The 12,983-nt window shown below is 52.8% G+C and overlaps 1 protein-coding gene and 1 long non-coding RNA gene across 3 annotated transcripts in view; one reads left to right on the top strand and one right to left on the bottom strand.

The window, feature by feature from the left end:
• The window catches only part of LOC144826646 (uncharacterized), a 382,563-nt gene that overhangs the window by 211,895 nt on the left and 157,685 nt on the right, over nt 1-12,983 (top strand). The gene's annotated exons all lie outside the window — the stretch shown is intronic.
• Nucleotides 1-12,983, bottom strand: part of LOC144826643 (uncharacterized) — a 358,756-nt gene that overhangs the window by 240,921 nt on the left and 104,852 nt on the right. For both annotated transcript variants that reach the window (XM_078685188.1, XM_078685189.1), the window contains exon 2: nt 11,624-11,923. In XM_078685188.1, the coding sequence (XP_078541314.1) occupies nt 11,624-11,923 (300 nt within the window). The remainder of the gene's footprint in view (nt 1-11,623; nt 11,924-12,983) is intronic.

The raw sequence follows: 12,983 nt of genomic DNA, 5'->3' as shown, positions 1-12,983 counted from the left end.
AATCGAAATAAAGACTTTTGAATTTGAATTTGACAAGTAAGCCCCAGTGACAAACACCAGAGGCTACTGGCTCAAATTAAGCAATGACTACATCTGTACTGCACTTGTACGTCTGTAGTGGACCTTTGAGGTACTGCACCTGTATGTTTGTACTGCACCTGTACGTCTGGACTACACCTGTACGTCTATGCTCCTCCGGGGCGTCTGTACTGCATTTGTATGTCTGTAGTGCCCCTGTCCGTCTGTGGTGCAGCTTTATGTCTGTACTCCACTTGCGTTCATACTACACCTGTGCGGCTTTACCGTGCTCAGGTCGCTAAACAGTATTCGACACAAGCACTCCATTATTACAACTTTGGGACACGATGTAACTCGTTGCCCTGTTGCTTATAATTTCTGTTTGTATTATTCCACTCCTGCACAGCGCTCCAATGCCAGTCAAGACCTTGTTGGCGCTTTACAGAACTGTGTAATAAACAAAACACAGTAGAGACTAGGAAAAACATCGAACTGTATTGCATTCATCACTGCAGCACCAGAAGTGCAAGGGCACATTCTTCATGTGCTAAAACCTCGACAGATGGGCATTTAGCCTCAGACAAAACAGACTTGGGTAAGGGCCCTGATTGCGATAACTCATTGTAGGAGGAATAAATCAACCATAAAGGTCAAGAATGCGCTCCTGAGCAACTTTCCTTAACAAATACTGCTGTCTGACTTCCTCCCAGCTCTTGCAGCATGTGGGGCGACCCATGCTCACAGAAGTCTTTGATTCTTCGATATTTATTTTATTTTAGATAGTAAACAATAATACAATTAAAATAAATAAACAATGTTTAGAACAAATGATATAAAATAAATGTATAAAAAATATATACTTTCTGAAAGTTAAAGCATTATTTAAACAATCAACACAAACTAAATTACATTAAAAGTAAGAATAATAACAATAAATATTATTATAAACATATTTTTAAAATACTCATTAACAAATCATATAAAGATAAGAATGAATAAACCAAAATAATTACAATATTTCATTTTAAAAAGTAATTAACTCATTCTATAAATAATTGAAAAACATGTTTTAAAACAATAAAACATATTAATTGCACATTACCAGTCATAGTCAAGCACAAGTAAGGAAAGTGTTGGATTTGGGGGACGGGGGGTGTCAATTGTATTGTTCTCACTCCCATCTGAGCATAGTGTTGTGAAGCCATAAGCTGTGTGTCTTTTTAGGGCGAGCAAAGCGAAAAGCCCTTTTGAGGAGGTTTTAAAAATGGACTTGGAAATTCCTCACACTCGTGCGTGTGAGGTTCCATTTGGGCCTGCTATTGGCCTTTCACTGCTTGGTGTTCTGTAAAATAGACACCAATAGGCCAGAGGTGGGCCCATAGCTCCGCCCCTGGCCCATTGGTGTCTATTACGCGCATTTTCTGACATATGCTTTAAATTATGGTGGCCAGACACGGATCGCGATAATTGGAAGCATATGAGCGCACCACTTGTTTCCCCTCGCTCTATCTCTCTCTGCTCTGGGAATGTCTGTGCCGCCTCTCCCTCCCTCTCTCTCCCTCCCTCTGCATTCGATACCCTTCTGTTACTGGTTGTAATAATTTAGATCACATAGGTGGAAAAATAAGATTCCAGAATTTACATTTTATCCCGCTTAGTAAGTGCAATATAAATGTTTCCTCACAATCCTGTAGGGACCCCGCTTGTTTTCATACCTAGCACTGGGGGCGGATGGGCCTGCACAGAGAGTATAGGATGAGAGGGAGGTAGGTCGGCAGGCAAGTGCACACGGGAGTGATTGCTACACGCCTAACTACGAAGAGCGCCGGAAGCTGTTCCGATGCTCGCTTTATTGCGTTTTCTCAGCATTTTAAACGCCGGAGTAGATTTTAAGTACTTAATAAAGACTAGGTTTTTACGACCGACATTACGAGCTCTGAGCTGTGCCTCGACATCAGTCGGGGTTATTGGGCATTGATACGTGATAATAATTGGTCAAAAAGTTTCAAGTTTAAGGGCGGAACCCCTTCTCTGACCCCCGAGGTGATAGGAACCTGAGCATATGGCGCCTGGTGTGCCGACGCTGTCAAGCTCGTAATTAACAGATTAGAGTACATATGGTGCTCTCTGCGACCATAAATTACTCCTTAGCGTAAAAAAAAAACGTGGGGACCCATTGAAGGTGTCAGCGTGCGTCTACTGAGCAGATCTCTATTCATTAATGTTTCATACGCAGCCAAACGCGTTGTAATAAAATGGCCATTAACATGGGTATATTTTTGAGGACCTGTCTTTGGTGCGGCTGGAGTTCACCTTTCCAGCCCTCCAAATCCCACCCAGGCTTCTCGCCATCTGTGCGGGGACGGCGAGGAGAAGAGGCGGCCAGGCCACTTACCACCTTTATGCTTCGTGCTGAGGCGGCACAGAGCCTAGTGGGCACTCTGACGAGGTGCCGAACCTTCAGTGCGACCCCTGTAATGCACGCGCTGCACTACGGGTCTGGTGTAGTCCATCCCGCATTTGTGTCACGCATAGCATGCTGTACAATGGCTAGTTTTTCTTAACGCGCATTTTATGCTTTCATGAGTTGTCACAGAATTGTAACTCTGCACATTACCACGAGTAAGCTGTGATAATGGGATTGTGTTGAAGACTAGCCAACCCGTCAGGGTGCACTAAAGAGATTGGCTCCTCTGGAAACTGGTTTCTGCTGCCTACTCTCGTGATTACAAGAAGGAATCACACCAACCCCCGCTTGTTAAAGAAGCGTGAGCGGTTATTCTGCACAAGAGAAAGGGCCTATTTCGAACATAAGACAAACTTGTCCTGCACTGAACTAGGCGCGAACCTGGTAGCTGGAGTTGTTTAAAAGCATGCGTCTGGCGTGGGGTCTGTGAGGTGAAAGGTCCGAGTGCTGAATTATGTTGACGTCGGAACCCACAGGGTTCCTGAGGGTTTAAGAACGACCATTTTCATATTCAGACACGGCAAGGCCCCTCTCGTTAGGTAAGGCTCAAAACAGGCTCACAGGCAGCATCTGAATTAAGAGAGGCTTAACCCCAGAAGAAAACCAGCACAAGCACGCGCCTCACTCTCACAGCCGCTCACCCACACACCCCCTCACCCTCACCCCCTCACACCCCACACCCCGTCACACTCACACTCCCTCACCCTCACAACCCCTCACACCCCCACACCCCCTCACCCTCAAACCCCCTCACCCACCCCCTCCCCCTCACCATCACACCCCCTTACCATCACACCCCCTCACTCTCACACCCCCTCACTCTCACACCCCCTCACCCTCACCATCACACCCCCTCACCATCACAACCCCTCACTCTCACACCCCCTCACTCTCACACCCCCTCACCCTCACACCCCCTCACGCTCACACCCCCTCACCCTCACACCCCCTCACCCTCACACCCCCTACCCTCACAACCTCACACACCCTCACCCTCACATCCCCTCACCCTCCCTCACACCCACACCCTCACACCCCCTCACCCTCATACCCCCTCACCCTCACACACACCCTCACACTCACAGACCCTCTCACCCACCCTTACCCACCCTCACCCTCACATCTCCTCACCCTCACACCCCCTCACCCTCACACCCCCTCACACCCCCTCACCCTCACACACCCTCACCCCCCTCACCCTCACACCCTCTCACCCTCAGACCCCCTCACCCCTTCAAACCTCCTCACCCTCACACCCCCTCACACTCAAACCCCCACATCCTCACACCCCCTCACGCTCACAACCCCACTCCCTCACCCTCACACCACGCTCACACCCACCCCCCCACCCTCACCCACCCCTCACCCTCACAACCCCTCACCCAACCCCCCTCACCGTCACACCCCCTCACCCTCACACCCCTCACCCTCACAACCCCACTCCTTCACCGTCACACCCCTCACCCACCCCCTCACCCTCACACCCCCTCACCCTCACACCCCCTCACCCTCACTCACCCTCACACCTGCACACTCCTACACACCCCCTCACCCACACAACCTCACCCTCAAACCCAACCCCTCACCCTCACATCCCCTCACCCTCACACCCCTCACCCTCACAACCCCACTCCCTCACCGTCACACCCCTCACCCACATCCTCACCCTCACTCACCCTCACACCTGCACACTCTCACACACCCCCTCACCCACACAACCTCACCCTCAAACCCAACCCCTCACCCTCACATCCCCTCACCCTCACATCCCCTCACCCTCCCTCACACCCTCACCCTCACACCCCCTCACCCTCACACCCCCTCACCCTCACACCCCCCTCACACACACCCTCACCCACCCTCACACCCCCACTCACCCTCACCCTCACACACTCTCACCCTCACACCCCTCACCCTCACAACCCCTCACCCTCACACCCCCTCACCCTCACACACCCCCTCTCCCTCACACACACCCTCACCCTCACACCCCCTCACCCTCAACCCCTTACACCCCCTCACCCTCACACCGCCTCACCCTCACACCCCCTCAAACCCCCTCACACAACCTCACCCTCACACACCCTCACCCTCCCTCACCCTCATGCACCCTCACCCTCTCATCCTCACACACCCTCACACCCACACACACCCTCTCACCCACACACACCCTCTCACCCACACACACCCTCTCGCCCTCACACCCCCTCACCCTCAGACACTCTCTCACACACCCTCTCACCCTCACACCCTCTCACCCTCACACCCCCTCACCCTCACACACCCTCACCCTCACACACCCTCACCCTCACCCACTCCCTCACCCTCACACCTGCTCACCCTCACACCCGATCACCCTCACACCCCTCACCCTCACCCCCCACGCCCCCTGTGATCACCCTCACACCCGATCACCCCCCACGCCCCCTGTGATCACCCTCACAACCCTACCCCCTCACACTCACACCCCCTCACCCCCTCACCCACCTCCTCACCCTCACACCCCCTCACCCTCACTCCCCCTCACCCTCACATCCCCTCAACCTCACAGCCCCTCACCCTCACACCCACTCACCCTCACACCCCCTCATCCTCACCCCCTCCTCACCCTCACACCCCTCACACCCCTCACACTCACAACCCCACCCCCTCACACCCCCTCACATACCACCTCACCCGCCCCCTCACCCTCACAACCCCTCACCCTCACACACACCCTCACCCTCACTCCCCCTCACCTCACTCCCCCTCACCCTCACACCCCCTCACCCTCACGCCCCCTCACCTTCACACCCCTTCACTCCCACACACCCACTCACCCTCACACCCCCTCACTCTCACACCCCCCCACCCTCACACCCCTCACCCTCACACACCCTCACCCTCACACATCCTCACCCTTACATCCCCTCACCCTCCCTCACACCCACACCCTCATACCCCCTCACCCTCATACTCCCTCACCCTCACACACACCCTCACACACCCTCACCCACCCTCACCCTCACACCCCCTCACACACCTCCTCACCCTCACACCCCCACACCCACTCACCTTCACACCCACTCACCCTCACACCCCCTCACCCTCATACCTGCTCACCCTCACAACCCAACCCCCTCACCCTCACACCCACTCACCCTCATATGCCCTCACCCTCACAACCCCACCCCCTCACCCTCACACCACCTCCCCCTCACCCTCCCTCCCCCTCACACCCACTCACCCTCACACCCGCTCACCCTCACACCCCCTCACCCCACACCCCCACACCCTTGCACACCCTCACCCCCTCACCCACCCCCTCCCCCTCCCCCTCCCCCTCACCCTCACACATCCTCACACCCCCTCACCCTCACACCCCCTCACTCTCACACATCCCCTCACCCCCTAACCCTCACACAACCTCACCCTCACAGCCCACCCCTCACACTCACATCCCCTCACATCTCCTCACCCTGCCTCACACCCTCACCCTAACACCCCCTCACCCTCACCCCCCACACCCCCTCACCCACCCTCACCCACCCTCTTACCCTCACACCCCCCCTCACCCTCACACCCCCTCACCCCCTCACCCACCCACTCACCCACCCCCTCACCCTTACACCCCCTCACCCTCACACACACCCTCACCCCCCCTCACCCTCACACCCCCTCACCCTCACACACCCTCACCCTCACAGATCCTCACCCTCACTCACCCTCCCCCTCACCCTCACACATCCTCACACCCCCTCACCCTCACACCCCTCACTCTCACACATCCCCTCACCCCCTAATCCTCACACAACCTCACCCTCACAGCCCACCCCTCACACTCACATCCCCTCACATCTCCTCACCCTCCCTCACACCCTCACCCTCACACCCCCTAACCCCCTCACACCCCCTCACCCACCCTCTTGCCCTCACATACCCCCTCACCCTCACACACCCTCACACCCTCACCCACCCACTCACCCTCACACACCCCCTCACCCTTACACCCCCTCACACCCTCACACACACCCTCACACCCCCTCACCCTCACACACCCTCACCCTCACAGATCCTCACCCTCACCCACTCACTCACCCTCACACACCCCCTCACCCTTACACCCCCTCACACCCTCACACACACCCTCACACCCCCTCTCCCTCACACACACCCTCACCCTCACACCCCCTCACCCTCAACCCCTTACACCCCCTCACCCTCACACCGCCTCACCCTCACACACCCCCTCAAACCCCCTCACACAACCTCACCCTCACACACCCTCACCCTCACACACCCTCACCCTCCCTCACCCTCATGCACCCTCACCCTCTCATCCTCACACACCCTCACACCCACACACACCCTCTCACCCACACACACCCTCTCGCCCTCACACCCCCTCACCCTCAGACACTCTCTCACACACCCTCTCACCCTCACACCCTCTCACCCTCACACCCCCTCACCCTCACACACCCTCACCCTCACACACCCTCACCCACTCCCTCACCCTCACACCTGCTCACCCTCACACCCGATCACCCTCACACCCCTCACCCTCACCCCCCACGCCCCCTGTGATCACCCTCACACCCGATCACCCCCCACGCCCCCTGTGATCACCCTCACAACCCTACCCCCTCACACTCACACCCCCTCACCCCTCACCCACCTCCTCACCCTCACACCCCCTCACCCTCACTCCCCCTCACCCTCACATCCCCTCAACCTCACAGCCCCTCACCCTCACACCCACTCACCCTCACACCCCCTCATCCTCACCCCCTCCTCACCCTCACACCCCTCTCACTCACAACCCCACCCCCTCACACCCCCTCACATACCACCTCACCCGCCCCCTCACCCTCACAACCCCTCACCCTCACACACACCCTCACTCCCCCTCACCCTCACACCCCCTCACCCTCACGCCCCCTCACCTTCACACCCCTTCACTCCCACACACCCACTCACCCTCACACCCCCTCACTCTCACACCCCCCCACCCTCACACCCCTCACCCTCACACACCCTCACCCTCACACATCCTCACCCTTACATCCCCTCACCCTCCCTCACACCCACACCCTCATACCCCCTCACCCTCATACTCCCTCACCCTCACACACACCCTCACCCACCCTCACCCTCACACCCCCTCACACCCCCTCACACACCTCCTCACCCTCACACCCCCACACCCACTCACCTTCACACCCACTCACCCTCACACCCCCTCACCCTCATACCTGCTCACCCTCACAACCCAACCCCCTCACCCTCACACCCACTCACCCTCATATGCCCTCACCCTCACAACCCCACCCCCTCACCCTCACACCACCTCCCCCTCACCCTCCCTCCCCCTCACACCCACTCACCCTCACACCCGCTCACCCTCACACCCCCTCACCCCACACCCCCACACCCTTGCACACCCTCACCCCCTCACCCACCCCCTCCCCCTCCCCCTCCCCCTCACCCTCACACATCCTCACACCCCCTCACCCTCACACCCCCTCACTCTCACACATCCCCTCACCCCCTAACCCTCACACAACCTCACCCTCACAGCCCACCCCTCACACTCACATCCCCTCACATCTCCTCACCCTGCCTCACACCCTCACCCTAACACCCCCTCACCCTCACCCCCCACACCCCCTCACCCACCCTCACCCACCCTCTTACCCTCACACCCCCCCTCACCCTCACACACCCTCACCCCCTCACCCACCCACTCACCCACCCCCTCACCCTTACACCCCCTCACCCTCACACACACCCTCACCCTCACACCCCCTCACCCTCACCCCCTCACCCTCACACACCCTCACCCTCACAGATCCTCACCCTCACTCACCCTCCCCCTCACCCTCCCCCTCACCCTCACACATCCTCACACCCCCTCACCCTCACACCCCTCACTCTCACACATCCCCTCACCCCCTAACCCTCACACAACCTCACCCTCACAGCCCACCCCTCACACTCACATCCCCTCACATCTCCTCACCCTCCCTCACACCCTCACCCTCACACCCCCTCACACCCCCTCACCCACCCTCTTGCCCTCACACACCCCCTCACCCTCACACACCCTCACCCACCCACTCACCCTCACACACCCCCTCACCCTTACACCCCCTCACACCCTCACACACACCCTCACAACCCCTCACCCTCACACACCCTCACCCTCACAGATCCTCACCCTCACTCACCCTCTCACCCTCACTCATCCTCTCACCCACACACACCCTCTCACCCACACACACCCTCTCACCCTCACACCCCCTCACCCTCACACCCCCTCTCACCCACCCTCAACCTGACACCCTCTCACCCTCACACCCCCACACCCCCCTCACAAACCCCCTCACCCTCACACCCGCTCACCCTCACACTCGCTCACACCCCCTCACCCTCACCCCCGCACATCCCCTCACCCTCAGACCCCTTCACCCTCACACACCCTCGCCCTCACAACCCCGCCCCCTCACCCTCACACTCCCTCATCCCCTCCCCCTCCTCCTTCCCTCACACCCTCTCCCCCTCCCCCTCACACCCCCTCACCCTCACACCCCTCACCCTCACTACCCCTCACCCTCACTCCCCCTCACCCTCAATCCCCCTCACCCTCACTCCCCCTCACCCTCACACCCCTCACCCTCACTACCCCTCACCCTCACTACCCCTCACCCTCAATCCCCCTCACCCTCACATCCCCTCACCCACACCCCCCCTCACCCTCACCCCCTCACACCCCCTCACCCACCCTCGCACACCCTCACTAACCTTCACCCCTCACCCTCTCAACCCTCACCCTCACAACCCCTCACCCCCCTCACCCTCACACCCCTTCACCCTCCCTCACACCCTCACCCTCACACCCCCTCACCCTCACACCCCATCACCCTCACACCCCCTCACCCTCCCTCACCCTCACATCCTCACACCCTCACACCCCTCAGCCTCACACCTTCACCCTCACACCCCTTCACCCTCACACCCCCTCACTCATCCTCACACACCCTCACCCTCACACCCCCTCACCCTCACACCCCCTCACCCTCACAACCCTCACCCTCACACACCCTCACCCTCACACACCCTCACCCACCCTCACCTACCCTCACCCACCGTCACACACCCTCACACACCCTCACCAGCATAGCATAACAAAACATAGCATAGCATAACAAAACACAGCATAGTATATCATAACAAAAAAAATCATAGTATAGCAAAACATAGCATAACATAACAAAACAAAGCATAGGATAACAAAATAAAACATAGCATAACAAAACAAAACATAGCATAGCAAAACACAACAAAGCATAGCATAGCAAAACACAACAAAACATAGCATAGCATAACAAAACATAGCATAACAAAACAAAGCATAGCATAACATAACAAAGCATAGCAAAACAAAACATAGCATAGTATAACAAAACATAGCATAGCATAACAAAACACAACAAAACATAGCAGAACAAAACATAGCATAAGATAACAAAACATAGCATAACATAACAAAACAAACCATAGCATAACAAAACATAGCAAAACACAACAAAACATAGCTTAGCATAACAAAACATAGCATAACATAAAAAACATAGCATAACAAAACACAACAACACATAGCATAACAAAACAGCAAAACGCAACAAAACATAGCATAGCAAAACAAAACATATAATATCATAGCAAAACATAGCATAGCATACCAAACACAACAACACATAGCATAGCATAACAAAACATAGCATATCATAACAAAATATAGCATATCATAACAAAGCATAGCATAGCAAAACAAAGCATAGCATAGCAAAACATAGCATAGCCTAACAAAACATAGCATAGCATAACAAAACACAGCATAGCATAACAAATCAAAGCATAGGATAGCAAAACATAGCATAGCATAATAAAACACAACAAAACATCGCATATCATAACAAAACAGCATATCATAACAAAACATAGCATATCATAACAAAACATAGCATAGCAAAACATAGCATAGCATAACAAAACATAGCATAGCATAACAAAAACACAGCATAGCATAGCATAACAAAACAAAACATAGGATAGCAAAACAAAACAAAACATAGCATACAGCATCACTCAGCACCAACACGGCATCACTCAGGGGCACCACAACATCACTATGCCACAGCATCACTCGTTCGCCATCACAACATCACTCAGCGCCACCACAGCATCAATCTGTGCAACCATTCAACAACAGCTGGTTCAAATATGTTCTCTCAATGTTTCAAGCTTTATTACAAATGTAACACAAAGATGTTAATATTTCACTTCTGTTCTCGGATTTTCGTCACAATAAAATACACTGAACATAATCTTCACAAAAGTTATTTACAAAAGTTTAAGTTATTGCCATTATAAATTACAAGAACTTTTATTTAAGTATTAATTAATTAAAAAAATTAAAAGCCATTGTTATTTGTAATAGCAATACATCTAAGTCACGTAAATACAACACATATTGCATTACAAATGCAATAGGTGTCACATTTGCAAAAGTTATAACTATTGGCATTGTAAATGACAAAGCTATTAATTTCGCTATTTTCAAAAACAAAACATAAATAAAAAATGTGTCATTTACAATACCAATAGCTGAAACTTTCCTAATGCGAGACCTATTGCATTGCAAATGCTTGTTTCCCCTGCTTTGTATTTGCATCCAGGTGTGAGGCTCAGATACTCCCTGTCAGTAAAGTAGACCAAAAGGAGACATGATGACTCCTTAAATTCGGCCTTTGATACGGGCCCAGCTGGAGTCAGAAGTTTGAAAGCCCCTTCGCTGCCTGCACCGTTGCTGCTCGAAACGAAAGCGGACAAGGTGCAGGCATGGCTGAATGTGTCTCGGTGTCTAGAAAGTGCACCGGTACAACAAGTTCAGAATATTTCAGTGGGGCCCACTTCTTGCAGGGTGGACGGCGTCCACCCTGTGAAAATAGTGGGTGGACGCCCTGTACCTGCGTGTACGCGCGACTTGTGCCCTGATTACATTGTTCTTCATTCATGGGATGAGCTCTTTTGATAACATGCACAAGGACACACTGCTCTTTAAATGTCTGCTTGAGCGCTGCGTTCCTCACTCACCTTCATGTCTTCTTGCTACAATGAAGAAGTCATAATGGCAGATCTGGCGAATTATTATACTTGAGCGGGGTGCGGAGTCTGACGAGCAGAGATCTGTACCTGTGGAGGAGTGGCAAGCAAACACCCCACTACCTGGAACTTGAACCTTGTTCGAAGCACATTGTGCTGGATTCTTCATTTTTTCCAATTGATAAGTGTGGTCCTCCCCGGTTTGATACCAGACCGCTGGCTGATTATTGTTAAAGGACCGATTACACTCAAGCTGCACTCCATCTTCACTCTTCAGAACGTACAAGGCGCCTGTTGAAAAACAAAGAGAAGGAATAGTATGAGAATAGGGCAGTATACTATATGCATGTTGATAGCAATGTACACATTGCAAACGACTACATCTGAATCCTAATCATGACCCCTGATAGCCAGAGGGATTCTTTTTTTTCCATCATTCAGTGTCTTAGACAAGTGTCCTTTTTGTGGTTGTACTGGGAGTAACCATGGCAAAGCCCTTGCCCCAGCAAGCTTGTGCAAGGATTATTTTTATTTTTATTTCAAGAATATGTAAAAAAATAAAAAGAAAAGGAATCAAGGTGCATATTACTGGTTTTAGCATCTGTTACGTATGTACGACAGACAATCAATCATCTGATGACCTCTAATTTTGGTGTGATTTCTGAGTCAGGAGTGACTAACTTCATTTCTCTAACCCAGTTCTCTCTCCTGATGATCTCCTTTCTGCTACGTTTATCTATTCTGTGTACCCTCCCCTTAACTCTTATCTCATCGTGTCTCTTTTTCATCTGGTAGTTTCCCTCCTGTGTTTATTTCAGCGACTGTACTAAAAATAACCTTCACTGGATCCATCACGCCCCTCTAACTACCGTCATACTTCCCTGATATCCACTGCTTAGCCAAGATTCTGACATGCATGGTCCATTCTCAGTTCTGAGTTATGCCATTTTTCCTCGGTACACAATTTATATCCTCTAGTATGGTTTACGTCTGGTCTTGCGCGAAGTATCTAATTTCAACCATTATTCTTGTCATCAGAAACTATCTTCATTACTGGTACTTTTGGATCTTTCTGCTGCTTGTTACAGTGGGTCGTCCTCTCATAGCCACTCTTCAATGTCTCAGTATCTTGGTTCTGTATTTTCTTGGTTTTTTTCTTATCTTTCAGGTTCATAGTTTTATGGTCCTGGAAAGATTCTTTGGGCCTTATTTATGAGGCCCTTACGCCATTGTTGCGACACTTTTTGTGACGCTGCAGCGGCAAAAAAATTGAGCCACACTGCTCCATATTTACAAAGTTACACAACTAGGCATATGCGTCACTTTGTAATCCCCTGCGCTACATTATACC

The sequence above is a fragment of the Lissotriton helveticus genome, chromosome 3_2, assembly GCF_964261635.1.
Source record: "Lissotriton helveticus chromosome 3_2, aLisHel1.1, whole genome shotgun sequence".
Lineage (NCBI taxonomy): Eukaryota > Metazoa > Chordata > Amphibia > Caudata > Salamandridae > Lissotriton > Lissotriton helveticus.
The sequence above is the reverse complement of the archived record's forward strand: the minus strand, read 5'-3'. Positions and strand labels throughout refer to the sequence as shown.